At 42.4% G+C, this 15648-nt stretch overlaps 1 protein-coding gene across 14 annotated transcripts in view; it reads right to left on the minus strand.

Moving 5' to 3' along the window:
• Positions 1–15648, minus strand: part of eif4g3a (eukaryotic translation initiation factor 4 gamma, 3a) — a 62559-nt gene that overhangs the window by 44380 nt on the left and 2531 nt on the right. For 8 of the 14 annotated variants that reach the window (XM_034139155.1, XM_034139150.1, XM_034139158.1 and 5 more), the window contains exons 2-4: positions 5971–6085; positions 5432–5536; positions 2954–3121 (exon numbers count right to left, since the gene is read on the minus strand). In XM_034139155.1, coding sequence (XP_033995046.1) covers positions 2954–3121; positions 5432–5536; positions 5971–6085 — 388 coding nt within the window. The remainder of the gene's footprint in view (positions 1–2953; positions 3122–5431; positions 5537–5970; positions 6086–15648) is intronic. The other 6 variants (XM_034139156.1, XM_034139154.1, XM_034139157.1 and 3 more) reach the window with 3 other exon arrangements.

Raw genomic sequence — 15648 nt, forward strand, 5'->3', positions numbered from 1 at the left:
AGTGTTTCTCAAACCTTTTCATACCAAGGACACTTAATCAATAAAAAAAACACTCACGGACCACCTAACTCCACAAATATCCAAAAACAATAGGCCTGCTTACCACTCCAACAGTACATAACAGCCTAATAATGACAGCTTAACCTTCCCTACATCGCCTCGTTCACACAATAAATCAACAATACAAATACAACTACAGATTATATAAACCTTTAGTTCAAATGCGATTTAAAATGCTCTCAGGTTTTACACCTCTTATGAAATGTAGACTACATTTATTACGGAGTTTATGTCCGAGCCAACAGACTCACAGATCGTTGGCTACTGAGAGATATGCAAAACACACTGCATAGTAGGCTACGACACAAACCTCCGCTGTGGATTTTCAAAACAAAATACAGTAAAACTATGGTCGCAGGCCCAAGTTTAACTCTCTAAGGTCTAAGCAATTTTTTTCACATGTTAGGCTCGCCTGTGCTTTTTTGGTAAAAATGCTATTAAAACATGAACCTTGGTGACCATCGGGCTGGCCTGCATGGTCTGCCTACAAAACAAAAATTAAAAAACGTTTATGCAGCCCCAACAACAGCCTCTGATCATCAACAGACGTCATGCAATGCTTCATCGGATGCATATATTAGATAATAATCTCTATCTAACTCCTAAAACATCTAAATCTACTTTCAGCATGGATAAATGTTCATAAAATACATCCATTGTTTGTTCTATATGCTTCTTGAAATCCTAAAAAACACATCGTTTTTCTAGAACAGATTACAAATCGCCAGAAAATATTACAAACAAGTGGTGATGTGTGATGAAGGTGTTGCGCTGGGCTAAACTCTCTCCATTGCGGAGATATTCCCGCGAGAGTGCGGAAAACTTAAAAGTCCCATGTCATGGGCCATTTCTACTGATCATAATTCCATTGTTGAGGAATACTAAAATAGATTTATATTGTGCAATTTAAAAAAAAAACGGCTTGTTGGAGCTCCTGCCCCCCCCCCACTCCCTGTGAGCCCAGTGGCCGCCTGCGAGACAGCGAGACACAGCGAGACACAGCGAAACCCAGCGCGAAACACACACCCGCAGCCTGTTTGGGAGTTTGTGTGTGTGTGCCCAGGCTGAGTTCCGCGGTGTCTCGCTGACCCCACACCAGTGAGCCAGCTCACAGTGTCCCGGTCCTCGCAGCCGCGAGCCTCGCAACGTCCCACCGTGTGTGTGTGTGAGGAAGTCCGTGGATTGGTCCAAACGTAACGGCTCCACGTCACTATACCCGAAATACGTCACTATACCCAAGAAGACATAACACACAAGGGGACGGGTAATAACCAGAAAAGCATGACATGGGACCTTTAAATTAATTAATTAATTTACTAGAACCCCGCCCCCCGGTTGACAGGGGTCGCCAGTCTCTGGCACTGTTATTTTGGGGGTCGCAGGCTGAAAAGTTTGGGAACCCCTGCCCTAAAGGACTGTAAATCCTGTGTTGCTATATTCTTCATCTAGTGTGCAGTGGGGCTAGGCAGAGGTGGGTTTAGGCAGATCTGCTTACTCGTCTCTAAGCGGTGGCTGCTGGTATGGCGGAGATCATTTAAGTTTGCGCTGGCTGACAACAATATCGATAGAAGGTGAGAGGGAGACTAGAGCTGCTTTAAGGTGAGGCAGTAGGTCATTAGGCAGTAAAGTGGAACAAACACAAGTCACATACTTCCAGGGAAGCGGAGTCAATGTGTGACTCACACAACATCACAGCTGTGTGTCACTGTTTGACAAGGAATTAGGGTTTCGATTTAACTGTTTGACTGTATTCATTTCGTTTTTGCGTAAGCTTACCCAGAGTATGTAAAGCTGCCTTAACCAAACAGAGGTGACGATTGAGTTAATCTTTCTTGTGATCATATTCAGCCTTGATTGATTTCAGTTTTTGTTTTTTCATTGCCTTATTCTATCTCCATTGCATGTGTATAGATCTCACTCTAGTTATGGCAGGAGAAAGACATCCCAATTCGATGTCTACCATATTGTTAACCCTTACCTGACCATGTCTAATTGTAATTATTATATTCTTTAATAATCTTGTAATTGGTATCCTGTATTTCTATGATGAGAAGGTCAACCTGGGATCATGGTTGTAATCCCTCAAATCCATAACATCCAGTCAATAATCTTACTTAAATCCAGGTTAAGCACTATGCTTCTGCCCTTAACCTCAGGTAGTGTACAGATGGTTACACCCACATCCCCTGTTAACGTATTCCCTATCCTGATTCATTATTTTCAACTTTTTTACACAAATAATCGAGGTCTAAACATAAAAATGCTTTAATTATGTTAAACTGATGGCAATGAAGTTTAGCAGAGGACTTTTTTCAGCTGCAGGGGCATAAAATTGGCTCCAACATTTAAAAACTATTTTAGATTTTGGTTACTCCCTGCAGGTTAGCACTACGACCACACAGCAAGAGGGTACTGGGTTCAAACCAGTGTTAATCCTCAAGGCGATCTGCTTTCCTAACGTAGTTTTAATCTAAACAGGTCACATACATTTAAACGTGTTTGTCCATATGAATCAGCCCAGTATCAACCAGTATTTATCTCTATTTAGCAACATGCATGCTTGGTTTGCACTCTAAACTAATTAGGACTGTATGAAGAATACAGGAGATGCATGTTTGTCTAGGTCGGATTTTTCTTTTTTGTTGAAAAAAAGAATGCTATCATTTCGAAATCCTGCCCATTAATTAAAAAAAAAAAAAAAAACGTTAAGATAAGTAAATCACACTATCTTTATTTTAATGTTTGTGATGATGGGGTTATATTGGGGGAAACTAAATTGTAATGTTGAATTGTATCCAAGCCCTATCACAAGTCATACAAAATAAGCAAACAGATGGACAGATCAAACATGAGCATGCATTGAGGTTAAAGGCAGACACACTGATAAACTCACCCCTCCGCCTGCCTCCCAGCCCTTCGCATAGCGATATTGGGAAGCTGTGGGAAGGGATACCTGAGTGAGCGCCGGGGAGTGGGCATGGCCGGGTGGTGTGCCCGCCAAGTTAGGGTGTCCCTTTGTGATGTCATGAGCAGTGTAAGGAGGGCCAGCGTGCCTGGGTACCTGTATCACATAAAACAGTCAGGTTAGATATACAGACACCCAAAACAAGATACTATGCCACACACACATGCACTGATGCAGAAGAGGAACAGAAAGAGAATCTGGATTCCACAGGTCATTAGTCCTCTCCCCTGTTGAGGAATTTAAATGAAGCTAAAGCTCCAGGATTAGCCCCTGTATGTGTGCAGAGGTGAGGACCTGCAGAGTGATTTGGGAGTCTGCAGGGGTTGGCTGACACTCTCTGGCCTCTCCTGCAGCATGCTGTGCCCAACTATGCTGTGCAAGGATGCCTGGGCCTCATATGGCATAACTGGGTCAAGCAATCACATCACGATCCAACTCATGTGCGACAAATTAAGTGCCCTCGGACACAATAGAGTAACTGAGTCATTCGAATAAGTCTCATCAATATGGGCCAAAAAAGGGCTCAGGGGTTCATCCCCAGCCTGGGGGGGCACTATCAGGAGGAAGAGATGGGATTTGACTCGTGGCGGGATGGGCCCTGGCTGCTGGAGCTGCTGGCTGGCAACACTGCAGGTGCTGCTTGTTTCTGCAGCAAGACGCACACACACCAGGGACTGAGACAGGATACAGCAGGAAGAAAGCAGGAGGCACTGAGACGGCCATGAAAGCTGGGCAGCCCACGGTTCTCTCCAGCCAGGCTTTTTTTCCCTTTTTCTTTACACACTCAGCTATTAAAGCTTTCACAGCTCCAACGCTAAAACTAACATTAAGGGCTTTCTCCTTAAAATGCATTATATTCAAATCTACTGACACTACTCTGCATAGATTCTATCAATTCCTTTTGCTTCTCTCCATAAACTATGTGTGGCCTACTTCCCTCAGATGACCTGGGATGTAGCAACTAATCTAGCCGCTGTTGCCAGGGGAGGAGCCTGCACTGCTCCAGGCCAGTGAGAGATTCTGAGGACATACAGAGTGATGGGGTGGGGGAAGGGAGGCAAGCGGCTGTATAGGAGCTGTACATGAAGAGAAGGGGGGAGGGGAGGGGGGGGGGGGTGTACAAGCTTTACATCCACTGCAGAGAACAACCGTTTCATGCCATGGGATTTATTTCCACCAGTGTCATCATTGTTGCAGCCTATCGCATTTAAAATGAACTTCCAGAGGTAGAACATCTCATAAAACCTGCAGTGTTTCCAGTGGTGTTGTTACAGTAGATAATCTCTGTCTCTTTAGGCATACATCGGCTTTTTTCTTGTGCAGCTATACATGCTGTGCAACAGAAATCATAACTGAAATCATCTTCTTTGTGGTTTCAAATAACCAAAGTGGCAATTCTATAGAATACTACAAAGCTCATAAAAGATCAAACATCAGCACAGGGCAATCAAACACACACTAGCCAATATTCTCCCCACAAATGACCACTACAATGTCAGTATGAAAATGTGGAGGAAGTCTCAGTGAGCACCATATTTATTGAGCCAGCTCAGTTCATTTTGTGGAGAAAAAAAAAAATCTATAAAATGTGTAGTGAAAGGAAAATCAATATTTATTTCTTGTAATTTCACTAGTAAACATTTAATGATGGGTTGCCACTAATCATTATCTTACAAAGCCAAGTATGGTACAAAGAAAAATGCACATGTGGCTGATCAGAGTCCCAGGGTCTGCAAACTGCAGTGCTCCACATGACTCTTATCACAGCATAATGCCCACTACCAGATGGTGACTGTCGTGTCCTCAGAGGGAAGGGATGAGGCTATTTCAGGTTTCTTTTGGTCTTTAGGGGATACAGTAGGTGTGGCTGGTCACTGACACACATGAATGGCAAGTCCATGGTTCAGCCAAGGACAACATTTCAGAGGAAATGTGTTTTGTTTTTTTCTGTGGCCAAAAATAATAGTGCTCCTTCAACAATATATAAATACAACACAAACGATGACAAAGACCATAATACAGGAAATGTTAATAAACTCCTGGAGGGAGACGGTGAATGGCAAAGGTAACACATTTCCCCAGCAGTCAGGTCACAGTATAATGTCTTAACAAGCATGCCTTCTTCTTTACGCAATAAATAAAACCCCCAAAGATGCATGTTTACAGTGCCTGTAAACGCTGCAGAGAGTGAATAGCGTTAAAATATATTGTTCTCAAAATAATCTGTGACACAAAGTTAAAAAAAACATAAAAAATATAGAGGTGGCGAGCAGTTTTACAGGCACTGTGATCTTGCATGGTACCAAACCGCAAACACATATTTAAAGTCAACACACATTCAGTTGCCAGTTCATCAGGTACACTTAAAGGCGATTACACTTTGTAAACAAATGCAATAAATCCTACCTTCATAAAAGTTACAATGTTCTTAGGAGGAAACTGGTGCGTTTCTCCTGCACTGAACTTCAGTTGGGCGCTCTGCCTCAAAAAAACAGCAATGTCTGTGGCGCTCTGTGGTCAGGTCAAAAACAGCAAAGAATCACCTCATACGTTGATGTTTGTGGGAGTGGCATGAAAACTACATCAGGGCATAATTATCATGGTTATACTGTTCTGTGAGAGGAGTTTCTAATATTTAGTGCGCCCATATCAATGAGGGTAGACTAAATATTAGAAACACCTCTCGGTAAGATGCAACTGCTTCAAATATTACCATAAATCAACATCTCTAATAAACAGTTTAAACAAACAATGCAACCTTTATAAAAGGGAGTGTTGCATAAGCCAGTTTTATCCAGGTGTACCTAATAATCTAGCAACTGTGTGTGTGTTTTTACAGTCAAATGTTTGCAACTACATTCAGTCCATACAATAGATATAAGTCTCTGCGTGTGTGTATTCTGTATCTGGAGTGTGTATTTTGATGTGCATGCACTGCAGCATACCGGTGGATATGTTTGGGAGAGGGTCTGTGGGCAGGGACTCACACTGTAGACTGCAGCGACTCCGGGCTGTGAGGGGAAGATCCGGTCGTCCAGAGATGGCTGAACCCGAGGGATCCTGGAGAGAGGTGCGTTTAGGAAAACTCAAACACAACTGGACATTAAAAGATCTCTTAGTAAGGGAAAAGAGATGCTCAGATCATTTGTTTCATACTTTATGTAGTCACGCTCAATGGTCAGGGACCATCCTACCTACAGGATCTTTTAATCTCCTATTGCCCCTCTAGGGCATTAAGATCCCAGAGTGCAGGTCTGTTGGTGGTTCCCAGAGTCCACAAAATAAGATCAGGTGCTAGAGCTTTCGGCTACCAAGCCCCGTTCCTCTGGAATCAACTTCCAGTGACGATTAGGGAGGCAGATAGTGTCCACACATTTAAGAGTAGGTTAAAGACTTTCCTCTTTAGTACAGCGTACAGTTAAGACTGGTTTTAAACCCCCTTTTATACATCCTCATGGACCCTTCGTTTGATGGAATTTTATTGTACTCTAACTGTATTTGTGTCATTGTGTTATGTTCCTTTTTAAATTACGTTTGTTGTTTTTACATTGTTTTACATTGCCAATTTTGTTTGTTGACTTGTGAAGCCCTCTGAGACAAATAGGATTTGTGATTTTGGGCTATATAAATAAACTTGAATTGAATTGAATTGAATGTAACGAGATCAAAACAAATGACCTGACGGGACAACAAAGTGTATCGTATCGTGTTAAATCTAAATATTGCTGACTCGACAACATTAAAGGTGGGGTAGGTAAGTTTCAGAAACCATCTCGAGATACACTTTTTGTTATATTCCATGGAATGCTCTTAACATCCCGATAGCAATGAATATCTTAAAAAAATGTCATCTGTGGAAGCCGTAGTACTGTAAAAAGCACGATCAATCATTTTAGCCGGCCCGGCTAAAATAACTGGATGGCCTACCTGCCTGTCAGCCTTCCATCTGTGCACAAACTTATCTCGTGCCCTCATTGGTCATGTGCGCGTTCGTGTGTGTTGGAGGAGGGGCTCTGTAAGGAAGTGGCAGATTTTTTCCGGCTGTGTATTTTCAAATTCTAGCGCACTCGAGCTGGTTTCTCCAAAATTACCTACCCCCCCCTTTAAGGGACATGATTTAGTATGTGTGAAAGTATTTTTGGCAAACACTTTCTTTGTTCTACATTTCTATGTTTTCATGCAATACATATATAGCTGATTCAGATCCAAAGGGCTTTCCTCAAGCCCCAATGGCTCTGATTTCAAGGATCCTTCCACCGCCCGACCCCACCCTAGCCCAAAATGCCCCATCTCTAAGAGCACACTGTGTACCTTCACCATTTTGCAAGTGTGAAAGGGAAAATGTGAAATGGATTTCTGGACCACTTCAGGCAAATGGACGGCAGGAGATAAGCCAACTGCAAATGCATAGAAAAATTGTACAAACATCATCAAATATCAGTTTTCTTATGCTGAAAGTGGAATAGTAGGGTCAAAGACAAATACCACAACAGTTGTATAAACCTATAGTACTCAGGGTGTTATAATTGCTATGGGTTCTGTCTGAACAGAAACCAGAACAGAAGACAACTGTCTTTAGGGCTTCTGAAACATGCAATAATGAGACTCACTTGGGAGACATCACTCACATGTTAAGGGAGACAAAAGAGGGAATGTCTAATAGCCAGATAGAAGAGGGAAGCCCTGCGGTTAGTAACCTGCTCAGGCAGTTGTCTGTGACAGAAAGTCTCTCACACACACAGTCACATGGTTTAAGGGAAACCGAACGTCTGGCTTTCTTCCTTTTCACGCCTCCTCTTCCCCCCCCCCCCGAGGGAAGGGTTTTGCTCGAGAGAAAGTTGGTTGTGCGACATGTGTCCGTGCACACTATCCAACGTTTTTGTTGTTGTTGAGAATGACCTAACTCAAGAGTGAAAAGCCAGCCGTCATAAGGGGGAGATGCAATGTGGTTACAAATTGGGATATCATTCCACATTTTCAGACAGTTTCTCCAGGAAGAAATGCAGTGCTGCTCTCAGCTCTTCACATGAAAAGAGCCAGGAATAGCTTCTTTGTAAAAAAAAAAAAAAAAAGGGCTGAAGAGAAACCCAACGTTCTTTCTAACCTCTGCGCAGCTGGCCAATCAGGCCGGTAAGTGGGTGTGAATGTCAAATCGTAGGTTACAGGAATGATCGGACACAGCCCCCTCAGCTAACCGAAGACCATTAGACAAGCTGTCCTGACGGAGTGAACTGGCCCTTAAAGCAAGTTTACTCTGCTCTTGCCTGCAGGGGCCGTCATCTGTCTTGGCCCCCTGCCACCATCACTACTCCTAACCGACAACACAAGAGGGAGAGAAGGATGTAAAAAAAAAAATCCCTTTAAAAGAGGGCTGCTATCCAAAAAAGCAGAAGCGCAGCAGGAGGTATTGTCCGTTTCATTGCCGGGGAATAACAACACGCCCACCCCCACACACACCCAGTATACATACACAGAATGAGGAGCAATTAGAGGATCTGTCTCCTGACACTGACGGTCTACGTGAGGAGGAGCACAATAATACTGTTTTATGGGTGACACAGTATATACAATTTTGATGCTTTGTTTTACCAAAAGTGCATGACAAAAAGTGATATCACCAGAAAGACTGAAATAAATCTTCTACTTATATATTTTTATGTGAAAATTCTTACTGTGGAACATCCAATGCCACAAAGCAGATGAGGGAATGTAATATTCAACTGCAAATGATTCTTGACCTAGGTCTGGTGGGTGACAGACAGAGAATGTCACACTAAGAGGGGGTATCAACAAGTGAGGCAAGCTGATCTGTCGGCTGTACATGATCTGTGTGGAAACTGTGTCGGGAAATATAAACACCCAGGCTTAACTTGCAGGAGCAACAGTAACAAATCCACCTGGAATTAAAGTGGAGGGGGGCTCTTGTCAACAGTGGCAAAGCAAACGCAAAAATAGATCAGTAAATCTTCCAGGGATTTTGGCAGACCTGATTGTTGCAAATGCAGTTGAATTTGAAATCATCAGATTAATTTAAAGGGTTCAACGTTTTTATTAAGGTTTCCCCTTTCCTGTAGTTTGTTCTTTAGGTCTTTGTGCATGTAAATCAGGGCTATTCAATTGGCGGCCCGCGGGCCAAATCCGGCCCCGGGGTGATATTTACTGGCCCTTTGAGAATAATGTTAGAACTACTTTTCTTTTTTTGATTTTTTTTTGGGCCAGAGTGCTTTTATTCCAGAGAGGGTGTTAAATTGAGAGATAGAGGGGAAGACAATGCCTGAAAACTTCGGCGGGCTCTGGTTTCGAACCCACCTTGCTACTGTAGTGACAAACTGTCATTTATTGCATCTCTGCGTGAATGATTAGATCATTTCACCTAAATGAAATCAAATGAAATGATGTTGATGGTTAAATTAGCTTCACATGTAGGCCTACTGAGTTCTGAACTTGCCATTTAGATCTATAAAGGCCTTGGGGCTATGTTGTTTGATTTAATTAAACACAATATATGCACTCCACTATGCTGTTGTAGTATTAACTGTATCTGAAGCTCTTAAATATGATTGCTCATATTTCAAGCCATCTTTTTCCTGGCCCCTTGCTTTGGATAATTTTCATCAACCGGCCCCATTCCAAACTAATTGAATAGCCCTGATGTAAATCATCTGCAAAGGCTAAAATCCCAGAGGGAGTTTCTTCCCCCCCCCCCCCTGACTAAAATGCCTCCATTGGACTCTTTTGATAACTTCTGTAACATAATGACATCGCTATGTAACACCCAAGCTTCTATTGGCTAGCGCTCCAATACAGTGTACGTGATAGGCTAATGGCGCGTTTCCACTACATGCCCGGTTTAAGAGGGCTGTGACGTCAGCGGCCCGTCTTTGGTTGCGTTTCCACTTGGCCTAGTACCGGCCGGCGGGTCCTAATTCACAGTTTTTCTGGCCTCATAAAATCGTGGGTCCAGGGCCAGAGACAACGAGGCTGAGTCGGGCTGAGTATGCTAAACTAGAGAGAGCGTCGCTGGCAAGGGGGCTACAACTACAACAAGATGGACATATTTGACCGTGATTTAATTGTAATACACGTTTCAAAATGATGCCGAAGTAACAACATACTGATACCGGTTAGTAAAAACCATGAATTAATGCTTTGTCAAGTCTGCAGACAGACGGCAGGGGAAAAACCTTTTAAAATGCTTGTTTTCTAAATGGAGATTGGCTAAGCTAACGCAGTATATGCTCCGACCGTCCACACTCACAACAACGGCCTATACAGACATAAATAAAGCAGCGACTGTATTCACCATGACACAGACAGTCTGTGGTTTGTACTTGTTTAACTTTTGTCTAGTTTCTGAACATATATGAGGAGCTGTGAGCTCTGAGTGCTAACAGCTAACGGCTGTGTTGTTTTTCTGGGGTCCTCTGAAGATCACGTCACGGCTCCGCCTACACTGCGTTACTATAGATACTGCCCCAGTTCCTAAACTGTAATGGAAATGCGCCATAAAGTGAGCCAGTCCTAACGAGGCCTAGCCATACCGAGCGGGGCCGAGCGAGGCCGTGTAGTGGAAACGCGCCATTAGAGGCTCTTTAAGTGGTTGACCAATCACAACAGAGCTGACCAGCATACAATCAGAGCAGACTGGGCTCTGGTTTCTGACAGAGGGTGAAAAGAGGTGCTGCAGCACAGGCAGTATGAGAAGAATAAAGACCTTTTGAGCATTACTGCATGTAAACATGTGGAGGAACATAACACACATATATCGATTTTATTAGAAAACTCATCATGTTGTGAGGGAACTCAAAAGCAGATGCTAAACGTAAATAATTACAAATTAATATGTTAACACCACAAACGTATTTACTTAAAAAAAACGTTTAATTTAGCTTAATCGTTCTGTTTCTGTGCCTGAAAAAGTGTTACACACAAACTGCAGCAAATTCTCACTTCGATATAATAGCATTTTTAATGTTGGCGACTACTCCCTGTGTAGGTTCAATAGCTGACAGTTAGCATGAGTGGATGTCCAATTATGCCATTATGACACACTATTACCATTTAATTCTTCGTTTATTTTTGCAGTTTTAAGATTAACTGCTTGTAAAAAATGTTTTCCTATTCATATGTAGGTGATCACGCGGTGAAAACCAAATGTCCTGAGGATCATCAGTGTCAAGCTGTCCACGTGGGTGGGCATGTAAACCAGATGGAAGCTTTTCAGTCAGGCTCTTTTGCATGTAACGGGCACAACCATGAAAGTGGCTGACCGCACTAATTAGATATTAGTCATTAGTTTGATCTCCATGAATTTTCTGCCTGAGGAGAGGAGGCGAGCACAATGTCAACTTAAAGACTTACAACAGGGACACCGCTTCAGGGAATAAGAGCGTCAGTGGGGCTGAAAAATGACCTGCGACATCAAATTGGACAAAACTACATTAATGGCGAGATTCACATTTGACCCCTCGCTGAGACTGAGAAGAAACACTGTGTACAGAAGAGAGGGTTAAAAGGTGCATAACCCTAAAATTGCCTCACCTTAAGGATACTAGCTAGTTAAAGGAGGCCTATTATGCTAATTTTCAGGTGTCATAATTGTATTTGGTCTATTTTGACATACAAAGTGCTTGTTTACATGCTTACATGACTCAAAAAGGTATTTATCTTTCTCAAACCAGAGCCCAGTCTGCTCTGATTGTTTAACTGGCCGGCTCTGTAGTGATTGGTCAACAGCTTATGTCCCGTCCCTTAGCGTTTCACGTACAATGTGTTACGCCAGGTGTTACGTAGTGATTTAACTATGTCACCGAAGTGAGTGAAGAAGGGGGGGGAAGAGTGTGTGTGAGAGGAAATCCCTCTGGTGTTAACTTTGGGATTGTAGCCCTTGCAGACCATTTACATGCACAAAAACCTATATAACACACAACATGACAGGAAAAAAACGCCCAAAAAAGCCAAATAGGGCCTCTTTAAAGTCAAAGGAACACAGGTTCCTTATGACACTGTAAGCAGGTTTTTTCCATTTTAAAATACATTTGGAAAAATCACATTTAAAATAGGATTCATAACTCCTAAATAAGCATAGGCTTCTGTGTAGTTTAACCTTGACAAGGTCAATTTGGGTCTAAAACAAGTCCCCCACCAGAACAGAATACAAATCAATCCTGCTTCTTCTCTGAGGAGATCATAAAGTAGCTTTAACCACTCACCTTTGGCCCTTGATTCAACATTGACCTGTCAGCCTCATTTAAGAAAGGAGGGGGGGGGGGGGCTGCTTTAGCTCCTGCTTCATCATTAGCTTACTGTAAAGCCACTAATGTGCTGATTGTGTGTGAGGGGGAGAGAAGGGGGAAGACAGGAGGAAATACAGCCTTACAAATAGCAGGGGTGTGATCCTGAGGATGATACGGCTCAATAAACTGTAATCTGCTATTACTCCTACCATCAATGAATTACAGCTGTGTATTTTTACAACCCCTTCCCTGAATGAATCACATGGAACATCCAGGAAAAAGAGGCAGGAGAGGGTCAGAGTGAGAGGTGAGCTCTGTTTTTGCAAAGTTAGCGGCTCTGTAGGTAAATATCAACTAAATCAAACAGTAATATTTGCGTTACTATATATTAACTTTCTAAATGCAGTATGCATTTACAAGTACCATGCCTCCTTTAGATGACACAGGCTACCTGGAAGTCTGAGAGCAGTGGGTTCAGAGTGGATTCACAGGAAGTAAGCAGACGGCCCAGATGGTGCAGACACAAACCCTCCTGCTCCCTGATGGCCCACTGGCCACTGCACACAAACACCTCTTACTGCCTGCCTGTTCTAGCTGAGGCTGCTCTTTTCACTACAGTATGATACAATGCTTTTGGATTTCTGCAGCAAAGACCATGTTTGTTTTTTGAATGAAGGAAACAGGGATTCAGTCTGTACTTTAAAAAAGGAGGTAGAGTCAGAAAGATATACACCATAATTAACACATTTCCTTACATTGATAAATAAAGTTGTATTGTATGTTATTTCACTGCTAAATGGGTAAATTCAAGTTGCAACTCACTTTTAGTTAAAATGACCAAAATGTAGAGCTGCCTTGATTGATGTTATGTTGATTGCCTTGACGAGCCAATCAACATAAAGTAATTCCAAACTATTTAAAAAAGGAATTCATTGTTAAAAATGGCAGAAATTACAGTTTTTAAATGTATGAAATATTTTTCTGTTGTATGTCATTTTAAACTGAATAGTTTTGGGTTCAGACACGAGAAAATGTGACATTTCAAGAGGTGATGATACCTAGCTATACTTGGAAAGATAAGATGGACATTTTTCCCTACTTTTGGTCACTTTTATAGACCCAATCATTTAAGACAGTAACCCATAGCAGGGATTCCCCTATTGCATCTCTGAAACACTGTAAAGGTTTGTTAAAAAGTGAAGAATACTTCCTGGTATTTAGACAGCAAACGTAGCCAATGACACTGTGCCCTTTTGTTTTGCATGGATTAGTCATTTTCTGTGAAACTAATTGCGAAATTATGAAAAAAAAAATGTTGATGACATTGTGTGATAGTTTACAGAATCCAAATCACACTGCCAATAAAATTAAGAATTTGCTTTAAGACATCGCGGCGGAGGCGGAATCACAGGTCGGTAGACGGCAAACAGCAGCCAGATATATACCGCCTGGGTAATGATTTATGTTTGAAACATCAGCCGTACTAGTCAGTGCTAAAAATCGGAGCCATCAACAAAAAAACTTGCCAGGTTGATTTGGGAGAGAGAGATCAGATCTAACTAACAGTTCCAAAGTTAAATTAGAGTTTCGCTATGATTTTTTTAAAAGACCACGAGGACTGAAATGAATATCAACAAGAACAACAAAACAGGGACAGCTGACAGAAATGGTTGGCGAACTTAACTGCAAATGCACACACATCAAGCAATTGTTAAGCTGCAGTGTTTCGTAACAGTACTGTAGATGCAATATTGCATTTGTACATTTTGAAGCAAAGCATAAATTCTTTCTCCTACAAAACAAGTATTTGCACTATTTGGCAAATGTTGTAGCACTACTTGCTGACAAGTGGATGTGAACATTCTCAACTTGACCATGGACCTCACAGCATCTTGGTGTGGGTGGGATGGATCGCCAAACAAATAGTTCACTGCAAATACTGAGGGTTGTAAGAACAGTTGAAAGCAATGTCAGTAAAATAGGAACATATTGTTTTTTTTCAACGATAAGCAACTAATTGTATTTAAGAAAGCCTTTCCTAGAGAAAATACAGGCGTTGATCCAAGATAGAGGAATAAAACAGCAGCAATGATGTGTTTATGGCTCTGACAGGGTGCAGAATGTCTTTTCTCGACAGGCCACTCCCTCTCTGTAGAGAACAGTCCTGTATGCTGGCTCATAACAACTCAGCAGTTTATTTATAACATCCCACAGTGAGTATGCTCATGAGAATATCTTCTCACGCGGCTGCACGCACCTGTCCTAAAATACATGACTACAGTGCTGTGTGACCAGCCAGCTGGGTACCAACATTACGTAGTGGGATATCAACACGAACACTGGCTCTGACTGTATGCCTGGCTGGCAGGTTAAAATTAAACTTCAGTTCTTTTTTATTGACAAATTCCTTTTGTCCAAACAGAAATCATTAGGACAGAGAATTAAAAAAAGAACTTGCAAAGTTGTGAGAAAGAAAAAGGAGCTAGCCTCTTCAAAGAGAGATGAAAGTGCTGTACCATGAAAGCTGAGGGGTTGGAGGGAGGCGGCAAGGAGGGGGAAAATGGGGAGAATCCCTCAGTTTTCTCAGCTGGGCCAGCAATGGGGTGAGGTGAGCTGTGGGGGGATGGAAGGAAATAAGGGGGGGGGCTAAGGCAGGCTGGGTGACCTGGGCCTTTGTTGGCAGATGGTGGGAAGCGCCACCTTGGCCTCTCGCTCTGAATGCTAAGCAGCACTGCCATTGTTTGACAAGTGCAGCAGCAGACGCATGCGCTGGGTGTTTCTCTGGCAACCAGGAACAGAAACAACCCCCCCCCCCCCAGCACTGCACACATACAAGCCCTTTCCACCCTGCTTCTCTGGACCCCTGTGCATCTCAGGACTCCTCATACACCACACGCCATCCTCCAAGTGGGAATTCCTATACATTAGGAGCCCAGGCCAGACAGAGCGTAACATGCTCCCACAGTCCTGACCTCTGGTGTCTGGAGAGAGTGAGGAGTCAGACAAGTGGCAACACTCAGAGGGGCTGTTTTCATGTATGACAAGAAAGTCAAATGCAGTGCTGTCTAAAACAGGATCCAGGGACTATCATAGGGACATGGAAATGACATTGAAGCCCCAGTACAAGGCATACATTCTTGCAACTTTATCTAAAAAAATAAAATCTTTCTGGTAACTCCTACCTCTGCACAGATAGTAACATAATGAAAAATGCAATCATACTCTTTTTTTATATAGTTAATGGCATTTAACAATTTAACATTTAATAAAATTCAACAGCGCCCCAAAGTCTCGCTCTGCTAAGCAGCACTGCTATTGACCATAGAAACAATACCTATTCAAAAACAAGACTAATATTGATTCACTTTGTAGAAAAGGTATGTATAT

This window comes from Trematomus bernacchii, unplaced genomic scaffold (assembly GCF_902827165.1).
Source record: "Trematomus bernacchii unplaced genomic scaffold, fTreBer1.1, whole genome shotgun sequence".
Classification (NCBI taxonomy): domain Eukaryota; kingdom Metazoa; phylum Chordata; class Actinopteri; order Perciformes; family Nototheniidae; genus Trematomus; species Trematomus bernacchii.